The sequence below is a fragment of the Felis catus genome, chromosome A3 (genome assembly GCF_018350175.1).
Source record: "Felis catus isolate Fca126 chromosome A3, F.catus_Fca126_mat1.0, whole genome shotgun sequence".
NCBI lineage: Eukaryota > Metazoa > Chordata > Mammalia > Carnivora > Felidae > Felis > Felis catus.
Genome location: NC_058370.1, coordinates 63751062 through 63768017, shown reverse-complemented (window position 1 = coordinate 63768017; position 16956 = coordinate 63751062). Strand labels below are relative to the sequence as shown.

General features: G+C 41.0%; 1 protein-coding gene across 1 annotated transcript in view; it reads left to right on the top strand.

Annotated features, from left to right (window-relative positions):
* Positions 1–754: 754 nt before the first annotated feature.
* LRPPRC (leucine rich pentatricopeptide repeat containing) overlaps positions 755–16956 on the top strand; it is a 111626-nt gene continuing 95424 nt past the window's right edge. The window contains exons 1-2 of the mRNA XM_011281043.4: positions 755–950; positions 16509–16705. Coding sequence (XP_011279345.3) covers positions 802–950; positions 16509–16705 — 346 coding nt within the window. The 5' untranslated portion in view covers positions 755–801. The remainder of the gene's footprint in view (positions 951–16508; positions 16706–16956) is intronic.

The following is a 16956-nucleotide window of genomic DNA, read 5'->3' as shown; positions in this document are numbered from 1 at the left end:
AGATTTGGCTCCAGTCTCTTAATCCTATCGTTACCTTACTTCCGATGCTGGTGCATTTACTGAACGAAGAAGCGGAGTGGGAGTTGGGGGTAGAGAGTTCAGTTCCAGCTTTAAAACTATCCGACCTTGGTCAGCAATCCCTCTTTCATAAAGCGAGGCACTGCTAATGGACTTAGGCCCGGACATGCGTATCCTTTTACACTGTTCTCAAGCCCCAATAACACAAATCTCATCCTATTAACCTTAGAGGTCCTTAGCACAGCGCAAAGGTCCTCAACGTTTTTTCCGTCTCGCATTTCTCAGAGCTTTCCTAACAATACGTTCCCGTCGGCGCCAAGCCAAGACGGCTGAACATCGGCGACGACGTCGGCGCACGCCAGCGAATTGTCCCACACTCTGGGACTTTCACGGTCGGCTCTTCTCTAGAGTTCCCGGGTGTCCTTGCTAGTTGGCCCCCCGCAAGCCCCTGCGCTAACCTGGGAGGAGTTGACCTCTTCTGACTCTACCAACTGAAAAGCGCAGGGGTGGACGCCCCGAGCATGCTGGGAGGAAGGCTAGAAAACGAAAACAGAACCTCTCTCAAATAATCAGTCAAGTCTCATTATTAATAGTATATCGCATGGGGCTCATTTGTCCTCAGAGAAATAGGTTTATCCGCCTTCCAAGTGAAAACAACGCGTGGCTCCCCCTACGTCTGGCGCGCCCAGCCTTTGGTCTCTTCCGCGCCGGGCGACCCCGCGATCACGTGCTCCCCCATTCCCTCTCGCCGAGCGTGCATTCTGCCTTGGGGACGGCCGAGCCATGGCAGCCCTGCTGAGATCCGCCCGCTGGCTCCTCCGGGCCGGGGCGGCCCCGCGCCTCCCGCTATCCCTGCGCCTCCTGGCAGGTGGCGCGAGCCGGCTGCACGCCGCCCCTTTTCTGCCCGCCGCCCGCGCCGGGCCGGTCGCCGGGTGAGTGTCCATGCTCTGCCCCCGTCCGCCTGCAGCGCGGGCGTCCCCCGGGATCGTGACGCTGGTGGGGGCCAGGTCCGCCTGTCCCTCTCCGTCGCTCTAGGGGCCGAGCGTCTTGGGGTCTTAGACCCCCTTCCCCACAGGGGGTTTACTGCTGACAGGGTCGGTCGACTTCGGAAGGTCATGGCCGTGTGCATGGTTTGCTTCCGGCATGGATTCTGTTCTTCGCCTAGGACTGGGTCGTCCTACCCTGCGGCTACCAGCGGCCTATGAAGCTGGGGGCTGAGGGGTGGGCTTTGAACGCTGCTGCTGGGATCGGGTGTTACTCTTCTCCTTGGGATTGACCCGGCTTGTGTGCTGTCCCACGTGGGAACATTATCGGTGATCAGTAATCAGCTAGGACGTGTATTTCGAGAGGTTTATTGTGGGGGGACGGGAGGAATAGGTTGGGAACTTGGGTGAGCTAGGGATCATTTAGAGAGGGACGTTTAATTATTACCAGCTTGGGCTTTTGCATGCATTTTCTGGAGTGGGGTTTTCCCCTAGCTATTTACAAGAGTGTGGTATGAGTTGGGAATTGTCACAGTAGGGCTCTGTAGAAGTGTCAATGGATGAATAAGTGAACACGTGGAAGGGAAGTTAAATTCCCAGTGGGTGTCAGTGTGTGAATGGATGCTCTGATGGATTGAGGTTTATCAGGAGATAGGTCAGACATAGACTTGGAAGTAGGGGGGATTAGGAACTTTGATGGAAAAGTGTTACGAGTAGTATTCTGACCCACCTAAGAAGGGGAGATGGGCACTGAGCTTTTAAAATAGGAGAAAAAATGATTTTGAAAGACTGTTTATAGATAAAAAGTACTTTGGGAGACAACAGGACTAAGTGCTAAGGATTTGCTATTGGACAAGTTACTCAATATTTCTAGACCTCAGTTTCCTTAGTTAGACGGAGTGGTAATAACATTGGTAGTACCGCATGAGATTATCTATAAAAAGCACTTAACATAGGACCTGGTAACTTAGTGCTTTAATAGTTATTACACTAGTAATAACTATGATTACATGGATCTTTGTGAAGCAGCCTGGAAACTTACTCTCTGCATAAAATTATATGGAGGAAACATTTTATGACTTCTTAAGGAGTCCGTTACAGATCTTTGGAGTGTAGCCTACTTGTAACTTATGGCCTGCCTGGGTTGTTCTCATTAGGCCTGCAACAGCTAACCTCAGGAGCCATGCCTCTGCTTCCACAGAACTGCATTTCTTTGCTTTCCAAGACTTTATTTTGAGAAAGTTGTGCCAATTACTCTTAATTTTTTTAATCCTTAACTATTCCTGTGAGCTCAGAGGAGGGTCGATATTATCTTTCATCTTCACTGTTGCATTTGTGGAAAACAATAGAACACAATCGGTAGAAAGAGTATTGGTCTCAGTGTTCATCAGACCTGGATTCTATTTACTTGCTACATAATCTTACCTAACCTCTGAGTCTCAGTTTCATGATCTGTAAAGTAAAGGTAACAAGGCTTTTCTCCCTTCTTTGCAAAGCTGATTTCTTGTCATTCAGGATTCAACTTAAACACTGTTTCTTCAGAGAAGGCTTACCTCAACATTCACTCTAAAAAACTATCCTATTTTTGTTTTAGGTGGTGTGTCTGACTGGTTTGTTTCCTTAGTAGAGAAAGTGAATTGCATAAGAGCAGGACTTTGTCTTGCTCCCCACTGTGTGCTGAGCTTATAGCAAGCAATAAAGAAGTATTCCCTCTTTCTCTTGCACTCTTAACAATCCTTTTATACAGTCTCATGTAAGCATGCCCACATCTTTCCCGCCTGGGAAACAAAACCTTTCCTAGAACTCTGGACTTAACTGTAGATGCTTACCAGCTTTCCTTCCCTGTTCGTATTCCTGTCTCCTTTATTTCCTCTCTTTGTGTTCACTCTTTCACCCACTGTAGTCACACTACTGGTAAAAGCTATCGTTGTCTTATTACTTTTTTCTTGTATATTTTTAAATTATAAAACTCATGTGCCTTGAGGAGCAATTGCAAAATAGAGAGGGAATAGTTATAAATTAAAAGTCACTGTTGGGCGCTTGGCTCAGTCGGTGGAGTGTGCAGCTCTTGATCTCTTGATGTGAGTTTGAGCTCCACATTGGGTATAGAGATTACTTAAAAATAAACTCTTAAAAAAAAGTTATCCTTAATTCTATCACCCAGAGAGAGCCATTGAGATATATATGTCCTTTGTGTATGGATGTTTGTATGTATGTATGTATACATAATTTATGTATGTGTAGATGAAAGTTTATTTCATTTATTTTTTTCCCCAGGGACTTCTTAATTACCAGACCCACTTTTAAGGCCTTGAGCTCTGGCATATTACCCTGTGTCCCATTTTGCCCTTCATGAGACCCTTTGCTTTGCATGAGTCTTTCATGATTCTCTTCTCTTTAGGATTTTTCTCACATGCTTTGTTGCTTCCTTTTTCTTCACTTCATCTCTTAAATGCTGATGTGTTGGGTTTATCAGCCCCTACCTACCTATCTGATCATGGTGTTTTTTTCTCTTCCTGGATATAGACACCTCCAGTGGTTAAACTACTTGTGCCTCAAACCCATCAAATCTCAAGTTGGACTCATCTTTCCTCTCAAATCTGTTCCTTGCGTATTCCCTGTTTTAGTGAATGTTGCCATTTCCATCTGCTTCCTAGAGATTTTTCATTCTTATTTCATTGACATCTCCCTTACCCGACTCACCCCCTATGTATTGATTGTACAAATGATTAAGTTCCGTTAGATTTTTTCATCTGGAATGAATCTCCTCTTCCTTCAACCCTCACATTATTCCCTAGTCTCCTTGATAACTGTGATCATGTCATTTTCCTACTTAAAATTAGACAATGTGATGGCTTCCATTAGTTCCAGGATAAGGTGCTTCATGATCTGGAGATGCTTCTGAGGCCTCACTTTTTGTGAGTTCCTTTCCATGACATCCTGTAGTCTAGCCATACCATACCATACTAATGAGTCCTCTGCAGCAGGGCTTTTTCACAAGCATAAGAATTCCTTGTGGGAATCTTGCTAAAATGTAGATTCTGATTTTGCAGGTCTAGGCAGGGGCCTGAGATTCTGCATTTCTGACAGGCCCCTAGATTATAAAGGTACTGTTGTCAATCTATTGACCAGCAAGTCTCTGGAGGGGCCATGTTGCACATCTCTTTGATTTTGAATGTGGTGTTCAGTCTTGGAACGTGTCTCCCCTTCTCTCTACTCAGGTGTTCCATTCCTTTAGTCTGTTAAATCTTGACTGCTTTTCCCATTTGACCACTCTTTTGTGCTTTCTCTCAGATCCTGAATCACTAAGCACCTGTTAGCATGATTGCATGTGTGCCCACCAGCACTCCAGACCTGGCTGTAAGTTCCTTGAAGGCAGGGACTTTGTTTTATTCTTTTTGCCTCCTCTAGTGGCTGACTTCATGGCACATAGTAGTATGGGTGTCAGATATTTGTTGGGTAAATCAGTGAAAATCTTAGACATGGAGGAAGGAATATCATGACATGCAGAGAAGTTTGAAGGGATATTTAATCCATGCATATAGTGTGGCAAACCTCCACACGTTCACCCCAGTCTTGATTTCCTGGAATGTCCTGGGAAGGACAAATGAGTATCATTGAGTAAAATTATTAGAATTTATTAATTTGTTTTCAAAATTCAAGCGCCAAAAAGTATATACTTTTATATTCTTTAGTCTTGCTTTTCATTTCCCATTTCAGCACTTTTTTTTCATTTTTTTAGACAATTGTTTTCTTAAAAACCAGCTCTTAGCTTATCTTTTTGGGGAATTTGAGGGGCAAACCCTGTTGCTTTCCCACAGACTCTCTTTTTCTCACACTTCTGGATCAGAAACTGCTTATATTTTCTTGTGAGACTTTTTTTAGGCCTCTGTGCTTCAGAGGAAAGATAAGCTTTGAATCAAATCAGTTTGGAAGTGGCTCTCGATTGATGTTTGGCTTAAAGGTGAAGAGCACATATTGCCCTGTGACAGAAAGATGTGACTTCTCAAGTTGGAAGGAAAGAAAACCTTCCCTTGTTTATTTTTTAATAAGACAAGAATCTTAACAAATATTAAGAGTCTGGGTCCTTTTGGCATTATGATTCAACTTCTGTGTATATAAATTTATCCATTACAGAGGGCTACGATAGGCACATGTACAACTCATATATGTTGTTCATAAAAGAGGAATATAATACTGGGGCATCTGGGTGGCTCAGTCGGTTAAGCATCCAACTCTTGATTTCAGCTCAGGTCATGATCTCATGGTTCGTGAGTTTGAGCCCCGTTTGGGGCTATTGCGCCAATAGTGCAGAGCCTGCTTGGAATTCTCTCTCTCCCTCTGTCTCTGCTCCTCTCCCGCTTGTGTACTCTCAAAAATAAACATTAAAAAAGAAGTATAATACTGCAGTATTTCAGATAGAAGAACAGTCACATTTGTTTATGTTAGGGGCTCACTTGAGCTTAAGAGGACATTTGGTAATGAGCAGCCAAAGCGTTCCAGGGGAAGAGAAGAGGAGGAGACTTGTTTGAGGCCATACTTTTATCCTATGTGGCTGTGTGGGGTTGATACTGCGAAGGCTGGTTGATTTCTTGTAGCTATTAAGGTTGATTAGAAGTTGGTCATTTGAGGGGCGCCTGGGTGGCTCAATTGGTTAAGCTTCTAACTTCAGCTCAGATCATGATCTCGCACTCCGTGAGTTGAGCCCCGCATCGGGGCTCAGAGCCTGGAGCCTGCTTCAGATTCTGTGTCTCCCTCTCTCTCCCCCCCCTCCCCCACTCATGCTCTGTCTCTCTCACTCTCAAAAATGAGTAAATGTTAAAAAAAAAAAAAAAAAGTTGGTCATTTGATGGTTGAAAGCCATTGGAGAACTCTGAGAGGTATAAGTCTTGACAAAGTTAACACAGACTATAGGAGAGATAGAGGCTAGGGATGGATAGACCAGTAGGAACAACATTGATACCACAGATTTGGGCTAATAGGACCTCAGCTAGGTGGTGCAGAACTGCAGACCAAAAAACAAACACTTCCTTTTCTTCTTGAGAGATTGAGAACAGGAAGTTGGTCAGCACCTTGGCGGAATTACGCATAATAGATTTGGAGATGAGGATAAATAGTACCTTCAGATTAGATCTTTACTGTTTTCAAGCTTTTTATGAATACATCACACATGCATCTCATCTCTTGTGGGTTCATATTACAAATTAGGAAAGAAGTTTAGAAGAACAAAGTAATTTATCTGAAATCTCCAGTTGGGATTTACTACAGACACTGTGATGCCCAGTTTTGAAGTGTTTTGAATGTGTTGTGCTTTAGGTGTTTAGGTTACTTATATACGTAAGTAATATGGATTACCTGTGGGTATACCATTTTAAAAAGGTGATATGATACATCATAAATTTAGGAATTAAAGACTATCCTAAGTGAGTAAGCATATGATATGATCTTAGAATGTAAACTCTGCAGGGGATCTTTAGAGTAATCTTGTCCATCCAGATTCTCCCTTCATAGATTCTAGAGAGTATCCTGTTCCATATTACATCATAGGTCCCAACTGGGGTAATTGACTCTTCATCCCTTCCTGTCATAGCTGAGACAAAGGAGATGTACCTTTGGACCGGGAGAGCCTAAGGTGGAGGGGACTTCTGGATAGGTAAAAAGGAATTGGTGTTTCCAGCCGGGAGACTTCTTTTTTCTTTTAATATTTATTTATTTTTGAGAGAGAGAGAGCAAGCACACAAGTGTGCAGGTGAAGGAGAGGCAGAGAGAGGGGGAGACTGAAAATCCGAAGTAGGTTCTGAGCTGTCAGCACAGAGCCCGATGAAGGGCTTGAACCCACAAACCATGAGATCATGACCTTAGCCAAACTCAGACACTTAACCAACTGAGCCACCCAGGTGGCCCAAGCCAGGAGACGTTTAAGTGTGGAAGAGTTCAAGTGGCTTTTTTAGTCTACAATTTTGTGACTTACCACAAAGCATAGAACTGTGTTTGGGATACAGCTTAACTGGGCAAGACTTTTTGGAGAATTGAGGTTTTGCAAAATAGTTGAGTGAGAAAGTTCATTGAAGTAGCTTTACAAAACATTTTTTTTTTTTAATGTTTATTTTTGAGAGAGAGAGAGTGAGCTAGCAGGGGAGGGGCAGAGAGAGAAGGAGACACAGAATCTGAAGCGGGCTCTAGGCTCTGAGCTGTCAGCACAGAGCCCGATGTGGGGCTCAAACCCACAAACCACGAGATCATGACCTGAGCTGAAGTCGGATGCTTAACCGACTGAGCCACCCAGGCACCTCTGCTAATACATCTTTAAAAGAAGAAAATGCTCTAGGAAATGCGTAGTTAATATTTATTATGCTTACTCTGCCGGGTCTTTTATGTACACTGTCTCAGTGTTGCTCAAACTTCGGGCATTTGTGTACTGCCTTCAGATTTTTTTGTGAAATCTGAGTATAACTGCAACCATTAATTATATTTAATATTTTTCTTTACATTGGTTTTAGGTTTAAAGTGATCTTTTTATAACTTAATTTCATCTTAAGCAAAAATGTTAGTAAAATAAAGAGCTTGATGTGATAGTTATTTTTAATATCTTTTTTTTTTCCAACGTTTATTTATTATTTATTTTTGGGACAGAGAGAGACAGAGCATGAACGGGGGAGGGGCAGAGAGAGAGGGAGACACAGAATCAGAAACAGGCTCCAGGCTCCGAGCCATCAGCCCAGAACCTGATGCGGGGCTCGAACTCCCGGACCGCAAGATCGTGACCTGGCTGAAGACGGACGCTTAACCGACTGCGCCACCCAGGCGCCCCAATAGTTATTTTTAAATATTAATTAAAATAGATAAAAGTACTGAAATGGAAATTTTTTGCCTAAATGCTATCTAAAATCATCCTGCCTAGCAGAAGGGTGATATTTTGGGAAACACTGTATTATCTCCATTAATCTTTTGTGATGTCCTTGTAAGGTAAATACTCCCAGAATTTACAGACTGAGAGAAAGTTGGAGTAACTTGGCCAAGTCACACATCTTATAAATGGCAGTGCCTGAATTCAGGCTGGACTGTAGGACTCAGACTCATGCTCTTAAGCTCAGAGCTCCTGTGTTTCCACCCTGCCGTGGAGCATTCTGTTTTTGTCTCTAAGATGGTCCTTATCCAGTGTTCATGAAAATGATACGGAATAGGGTAGGATGTATACGGAGGATTAAGGAAGCCTCTCTAAGGCACTTTTACATGAAATTCTCTTGGTTATTTATAAGGAAGTGAGAATTAACAAATTGTATTGGTGAGACTTGTTGCTTGGAATTTGCAGTTAAATCAGCTGGGGGCCGGGATGCCTGGGTGGTTCAGTCTGTTAAGCATCCAACTTCGGCTCAGGTCAAGATCTCATGGTTCATGAGTTCAGGCCCCACCCCGGGCTCTGTGCTGACAGCTCAGAGCCTGGAGCCTGCTTCGGATTCTGTGTCTCCCTTTCTCTGTCTCTGCTTCTCCCCCGCTTGTGCTCTCTCTCTCTCTCTCTCTCTCTCTCTCAGAAATGAAGAAACATTAAAAAAAAAAAAAAATCAGCTGGGGGCCTTGGTACCAGGTATTTCTTTTCCATCTCCATCACCCACTGTGGTGTAGCTTCCCTTGGCCTTTTACCTCGACTACTGCAGTGGTTTCCTAAATGGTATCTCTGTCTTAATACTTTTTATTTCAAAAAAAAAATTTTTAATGTTATTTTTGGGCGAGAAGGACACAGAATGTGAGTGGGGGAGAGGCAGAAAGAGAGGGAGACACAATCCAAAGCAGGCTCCAGGCTCTGAGCTGTCAGCACAGAGCCCGACGTGGGGCTCGAACCCACAAACTGAGATCATGACCTGAGCCGAAGTCAGATGCTTAACTGACTGGGCCACTCAGGTGGCCCTCTCTGTCTTAATTCTTGGTGCCCTCTAATTTATTCTTCACCCAGCAGTTAGACTAATCTTTTCAAAACAGAAATAAGCCATAACCCCTGCTTATAAACCTTCAATACGTTTCTGATACAGTTCTGTACCTGGCATAAAATCTGTACCAAGAATAAAATCCAGGCTCTTTATCTTCATAATCCTTCATGATCTAGCACAGTCTCCCTCTCCAACCTCATCCCATCTGTTGCTCACTTGCTTGGCCTGCTGACTGTTCTAGCTTGCTTGGAATACTTATCCCCTCTTGTCTATGGCTGCTTCTTTTCATCCTCAGCTAAAAAATTAAAGTTACATTTACCTTGAGCATTTTTTAAACGATTTTATTTTTTAGTAATCTCTACATCCTGTGTGGGCTCAAACTCATGACCTCGGGATCAAGAGTCGCATGCTCTTCCAACTGAGCCAGCCAGGCATCCCCATTTTTCTTGAACATTTTATTCATAATAGAACCCTGCTGTTACTCTTTCATTGAAGTCCCTTATTTCCTTCTAGAGCTTAACAGCAGTTTTTAAATTTTTTTTGAAGTTTAATTGATTATCAGATTTACTTACTAGATAAGTAGAAGGGCTGATCCTAGCACGGTGCCTTGGACATAGAAGGTGCTCAGTAAATATTTTTTGAATTAATAAATCAAAGAACTTAGGTTTGTTGTGTAAAAGTAAAGAACAACTAAAGGATATTAAAGAGGGAATGACATGAAGATGGTTTGGGGGATGGTTGATCTGGCAGTTGTATTAATAAAAGCTGAAGCCTAAGAAAGTAAGGAGTTTGTTGTAAAAAACCCATGTATTCTGGGGGCATCTGGGTGCCTCAGTCGGTGGAGCCGACTCTTGATTTCAGCTCCGGTCACGATTCCAGGGTTGTGGAATCCACGTAGTGGTGGTATAGTCAGTAGCAGTAGAGAAATTTGAAAGGAGTACCAACCACTTTTAAAAGGAGGCATTGTGTATTTTTTTCTTGTGTGGACTACTATAGAAATTATACTCCTTGACCCTCAAAGATAGGGTTTATTGAAGTCACGATACAGCTTATGGTTTGGGGTACCAATCTGAATTGTGAAGTGAACAACTAGTATTTTTAAAAAACATTTCTCTGGGGGTGCCTGGGTGACTTAGTGGGTTAAGTGACTCTTGATATTGACTCAGGTCATGATATGGTGGCTGTGGCAACCAGCCCCAAGTCAGGCTCCATACTGAGTTCCACACTGAGTGTGGAGCCTGCTTGGGATTCTCTCTTACCCTCTCTCTGCCTCTCCCCCCATGTGTGCTCATTCTCTCTCTTTCTAAATAAATAAATAAACATTTAAAAACTTTCTCTGTTGGGGCGTGTGGTTGGCTCAGTCAGGAGAGCATGTGACTCTTGATCTCAGGGTCATGAGTTCAAGCCACACATGGGGCATGGAGCCTACCAAGAAAAAAGGCATTATCTTTTTGAATTTTTAACATGTTAAAACTTAAGTGGAATCAGTAATATATAAGATGTATAAAAAGAATTATAACTGTGTGCGATGGTGGCTCAACATTTGAAAATCAATCCATGTAGTCAGCCGTATCAACAGGCTAAAGAAAACTCGAGTGGAATAATTAAAATAGGGGATTGGTAAGAACATGAGATAAGTTTGAGATCCCCACTGCTACCACTTTCCATTGTGAACCCCCTTTGCAGCCGCATTCATTTTCTTGATGCCTTTCTGCCACGTTGAACTCCTTTCAGAAGATGACTACCCAGGTACAAATCCTGGACCTGTCATCCTGTCATTAACTAGCTTTTACTGTGACTCTGGGCAGGTTGCTTCAGTTTTATCTGTAAAATGAGGATTATAGTAATAATTTTTTGTTATTTAGCATGCATCATTAAATGCATAATATACATTAACTACTGGTTATACCTATTCTATTGCATATCTGTATCTTTTTTTTTTTTTCCAACGTTTTTTATTTATTTTTTTGGGACAGAGAGAGACAGAGCATGAACGGGGGAGGGGCAGAGAGAGAGGGAGACACAGAATCAGAAACAGGCTCCAGGCTCTGAGCCATCAGCCCAGAGCCCGACGCAGGGCTCGAACTCACGGACCGCGAGATCGTGACCTGGCTGAAGTCGGACGCTTAACCGACTGCGCCACCCAGGCGCCCTGTATCTTTTTTTTAAACTCTAGTAGCTCCAAAGTGCTAGAAGCTGGATTGACTTATAATAGCAAAATGATGACAGTAACAGGAAAGATGATGTTTTGAGAATGTGTGTTTGTTTGGTGTACATTTGAAGTTTAAAAAGAATGAGTAACACTTCAATAAAAAGTTTATTTGAAAAAATAAACACCAAGACTACCCAAAACATACAAAGATCTCTTAAAACTCAACAATAAGAAAATTAAAAAAGAAAAAGAAAAACGTAATAACCCAATTGGAAATGAACAGAAGATTTGGAAAGTTCACAAAGGAATACATATAGGAGGCAAGTAAGCGTATGAAAAGATGTTCACCATCATATGTCATTAGGGAATTGCAGATTCAAACAACAATTAGATACCACTACATACTTTTTAAAATGACTAAAATCCAAAACATCTTCGGGACCAAATGTTGGTGAGGAGGTGGGGCAATAGGGAGCTCTCCTATTTATTGCTGGTGGGAATGCAAAGTGGTACAGCCATTTTGGAAGGCAGTTTGTCAGTTTCTTGCAAAGCTGAATAAACATAAGCTTACCCTATAATCCAGCAGTCACACTCCTAGATATTTACTTAAGTGAATTGAAAATTTACATCCACATTAAAGTCTGCACACAAATGTTTATTGATGCTTTATTCATATTTGCCCAGGTTGGAATCAGCCAGTATGTCTGTTCTTCATTAGGTGAACAGATAAACAAATTATGTAAATTTGTAAAATGGAGTATTATTCAGCACTAAAAAGAAATGTGTTAATCAAGCCACAAAAAGACATGGAAGAACCTTAAATGTATTTTGGTAGGTGAAAGAAGCCAGTCTGAAAAAGGCTCCGTTACTGTGTGATTCCAACTGTAAGACATTTTGGAAAAGGCAAAACTATAGAGAAGGACAAAGGTAATTAATAGCGGTTCAGGAGGAGGGGGGAAGGGATGAATAGGTGGAGCATAGGGCATTTTCAGGGCAGTGAAACTCTTATGTGTGGTACGGTAGTGCTTACCATAGATTTGTCAGAACCCATAGGTTTTTCACAGAGTGAACCCTATTGTAAACTGTAGGCTTTAGTTAATGTATCATGATTGGTTCATCATTTGTAACACATGTACCACACTAATGCAAGATGTAAATAGGGGAGACTGGGTGAAGGGGAAGAGGATATACAGGAACTCTGTACTCTGCACACTTTTTCTGTAAACCTAAAAATGCCTTGAAAAAGTAAAATATTAGAAAAAAGTAAAGTATTGGAAAAAAGTACAGGCTTAAAGAGGGGAATCTCACGGAAGCCTGCTTATAATAATAGGTCCTTGTACCTTTTTGAAATATGGACACTCAACTATAAAGTCATTATTTTTTGTACTAAAGAGTTGAAATAAAAACCACCACCAGTTAAAAAAAAAAAATGATAAAAACAATGCCACATTTTACCAGAGGAAATTCGTGGGTAATCTGAATGTTAGTGGTGAGTGCCAGAGTCTCTGGAGGGAACCTAAGATGTTTAACTCAAAAATTCAAAAGAGCCATTTATGACTTGTTGATGAGATGATGAAATTTTCACTTATGTGGTTACATCAGTTTTGGTCATCAGATTGGAGGCAGTGCGTTCCAGCTTGTGCAAGCTTGATGGGTAGGTGCCTATACTACATAGACTCTCCTTCACCCCGGAGTTGTTCTTTTCTTTACTTTCTATCACAACATACCTGTTGTTCCAGGCGTGAAATTCTTGTTACTGAGGAATTTAAAAATAAATTTTGGGCCAAATAATAAATGTAGGGGCGCCTAGGTGGCTCAGTGGGTTGAGGGTCCGACTTCGGCTCAGCTCATGATCTCGCGGTCTGTGAGTTTGAGCCCCGCATCAGGCTCTGTGCTGACAGCTTGGAGCCTGGAGCCTGCTTCAGATTCTGTGTCTCCCTCTCTCTCGGCCCCTCCCCCACTCATACTCTGTCTCTCTCTGTCTCAGAAATAAATAAACATTAAAAAAAAAATAAATATGGGGCGCCTGGGTGGCTCAGTTACTAAGCGTCCAACTTCGGCTCAGGTCATGATCTCACAGTCCATGAGTTCGAGCCCCGCATCGGGCTCTGTGCTAACAGCTCAGAGCCTGGAGCCTGCTTCCGATTCTGTCTCCCTCTCTCTCTGCCCCTCCCCTCTCTCTCTGCCCCTCCCCCATGCTCTGTCTCTCTCTGTCTCAAAAATAAATAAAAACATTAAAAAAATTTTTTTTTAAATAAATGTAGAAAGCACTACCATGTAGGGAAGCACTGGAGACTTTTTGAAGAGTGAAGAATCTTTTGGTTAAATGTGTAACCCTTCCCTCACCCCAGTTCATTCTATGGTGGGTCCATAGTTCAGCTTATCTAACGAAAGTTGAGTGAATATACTGGGGCACCTGGGTGGTGCAGTTAAGCGTCCAATTCTTGATCTCAGCTCAGGTCATGGTCTCAGGGTTCATGAGTTCAAGCCCCACGTCAGGCTCTGCACTGATGGTGCGGAGCCTGCTTGGAATTCTGTTTCTTCTCTCTGTTCCTTCCCTGCTTGTACGTGTGTGCGCACGCTCTCTCTCTCTCTCAAAATAAACTTAAAAAAAAAAAAATGAAATTGAGTATACTTGTGTGAAGGAGAGTTGGCTGCATTAAAGATTTATTTGTGGAAAAATTAGCTTTAAAATGTTCAGAATAGTGTACTTTGTCTTCTCTCTGAATTTTGTGTTTGTTTGATCTTACGTCTTAAAACTGCCTTTTAGCAAAGGTTTTATTTTTGTGCTTTTTCACAGTTTATAAGATTTGGGTTGTATAAGAAAATCTTGGCAAATGTACTTCACTACAATGTTGAAATTCCCGTATTAATTAGCTTTGGTTGTTTTGAACAGTATTATTTATTGCATATTCACCTGAACTTGACATGTTCTGGGTGATTTAAAATAATGCTGTTTTGTGTTTGCCTAACAAGGGCATAGTTTAGTAACAACTGATCCAGTAGATAGGCAAATGACCAGAGAAAACCTTTGAAAATAATGAATAAATAAGTAGGAGCGTATCTTCTATGGTTCATAGGTAATTAGCATTTAATTAATTCAGCTCATTTAACAAATGAGCCATTTACAAATTAATCAATTAGTCATCTACAGTGTGCTGATCATTAGATTTGTAAAGGTAAGAAAACATTGTCTTATTTAATTAGTATCCTGATTTTTTCCACTGTTTTCCAATTTGTTTACATAGGTAGAATCATTGATGGCCAGAGTGCTTGTGATTTGTCCCAGATCACAGTAATAGAATTTCTAGTCTAGTATCTGTTACTGCCTCTGTATTTTACATAACCTTGTGGTGAAACTTTTGGCGTAGATTTCTTTAAAGTAGTATCAAGTATCATATACTTAATCATTCAATTTGTGACTGGTTTTCCAGGTAGAGAACATAGGGTAGGAAAACAACAGCTTTATTTTTAAACTTACTACTATGTAAATGTTTATTGGTAATTGGGGTAAACATGTGCACCTGCAAGAAAAATGGGATTATCATGAAGGTGTCCCTGGATTAATAAGTATTTTTTTATATCACACTTTGTTAATATGTACTTTGTATATATTATTTAGTTATACTTAACTAGCTGCTATTGGAAACTCTAAGATATTTTGGAATAAATGTAAATCTTTGTGCATTAGAAATTTTGTGTTAAAAAGTGGTGTTTGAATGCAGAGAAAGTTTAAAATCAATTCAAAGTTTCATGATAGGGTATTTCTCACACATAAGGATTATTTTTAAGTCTGTTATTTGTAAATCAGGTATAGCCTATATTTCTGCAGTATGGAATACCTCTGATTTCATGTTTTAGAGCATTTGGCTTATGTGTTACTTCTCCTATTATTAAAATATTGAATGCTTTAAAGGTTTTTTGTTGGGGCACCTGGGTGGCTCAGTCAGGTGAGTGGCCGACTTCGGCTCGGGTCATGATCTCACGGTCCGTGAGTTCGAGCCCCGTGTCGGGCTCTGTGCTGACAGCTCAGAGCCTGGAGCCTGTTTCAGATTCTGTGTCTCCCTCTCTCTGGCCCTCCCCCCATTCATGCTCTGTCTCTCTCTGTCTCAAAAATAAATAAACGTTAAAAAAATTAAAAAAAAAGGTTTTTTGTTCTTTATAAACCTACATGTATTAATCTGACCTTATCTAATTTATAAACTTTTTTTTAATTTTTGAAAATTAATGATGTTTATTTATTTATTTATTTATTTATTTATTTATTTATTTATTTATTTTTTTGAGAGACAGAGTACAAACGGGGGAGGGGCAGAGAGTGAGGGATACACAGAATCCGAAACAGGCTCCAGGCTCTGAGCTGTCAGCACAGAGCCGAAGGCAGGGCTCGAACCCACAAACCGTGAGATCATGACCTGAGCTGCATTCGGACACTTAACCGACTGAGTCACCCAGGAGCCCCTGAAAATTAATGATGTTTAATACCAGAAATCTAGTTTTATTTTCAATGATTGAAGTTGTTAAAATAACTAGAAAGGTACTATATAATTAGTATTTTGACAGATGGAAAGCAGCTATGAATTGAGAGCCGAAACAGTCACTATAAAATGTTTCAAATTTATTTAGAGAGATTGAAAATTCTTTGGTCCTGAATGGTTCTTTTTTTTTTTTTTTTTTAATTTTTTTTTTTCAACGTTTATTTATTTTTGGGACAGAGAGAGACAGAGCATGAACGGGTGAGGGGCCGAGAGAGAGAGGGAGACACAGAATCGGAAACAGGCTCCAGGCTCTGAGCCATCAGCCCAGAGCCCGACACGGGGCTCGAACTCACAGACCGTGAGATCGTGACCTGGCTGAAGTCGGACGCTTAACCGACTGCGCCACCCAGGCGCCCCATGAATGATTCTTTAAAAAATTGCATAATTTAAACTTGGTTATTGGTCTTCTTTTAAATTCATAATGAGATTACACCTAGAAAACATTTGAAAGCAGTTATCAGAATTTTAAGTACATTTTAGATCTCTGTAAAGGTGAGAAGAACTTTGTAGCATAAACTGCTTCATTTTCCTTCATTAAGCTGGTTTTACTTAAGGAAAATAAAACACACACACACACACACACACACACACACACACGCTTAAACCACATCATATTATTGTCTTTGAAATGATTCCATGTGGAAAGTTATCAAGACACAGTTATTCAGGAGATTTACTTTGCATACAATTTGTGTGTGCTTGTGATTTTATTTCGAGTAAAAGGCAGAACTTTTCTTTTCTACCATCTTACACTTCTCTGAGCATTTCTGGTTTTGTACCAAAATTTAGGTATTTGGTAACCAATAAACTTTGCATAAATTTTGCTCAATAAAAGAATTTATATGGATAATAAGTGAGTTTAGTTAATTACCAATTGTGTTTCATTTTATAGAGGGCTGCTGAGCCAAGCCAGGCTATATGCCATTGCTGTTGAGAAAAAGAATTATCTTCAAGAGGAGCCCTCCTCTCATAGAAAGAATGCCAGTCAATTTGACTGGGCTCTAATGAGACTGGATAATTCTGTCCGAAGAACTGGCCGCATCCCAAAGACTCTTCTACAAAAAGTCTTTGATAACACCTGTCACTCAGGTATTTCAAATTTTTTGTATATTTTCTTGTTTCGGGGCAAGATCACTGCAAAACATGTTATTTGATACTTTTAATTTTGTTATTTCTATTGATCATGATTTTATGTTATGATTGTGATCTTTTGATCTTTCCAACTCATCAGGGCAAAGTTTTGCATGAAACATTTTTGTATTAGATATTTTTTCCAAAATCAGCAAATAAAAATTGTCTTCTTGCTTTCCACTTTTTTATAAAAAAAAGTCACTCAGTGG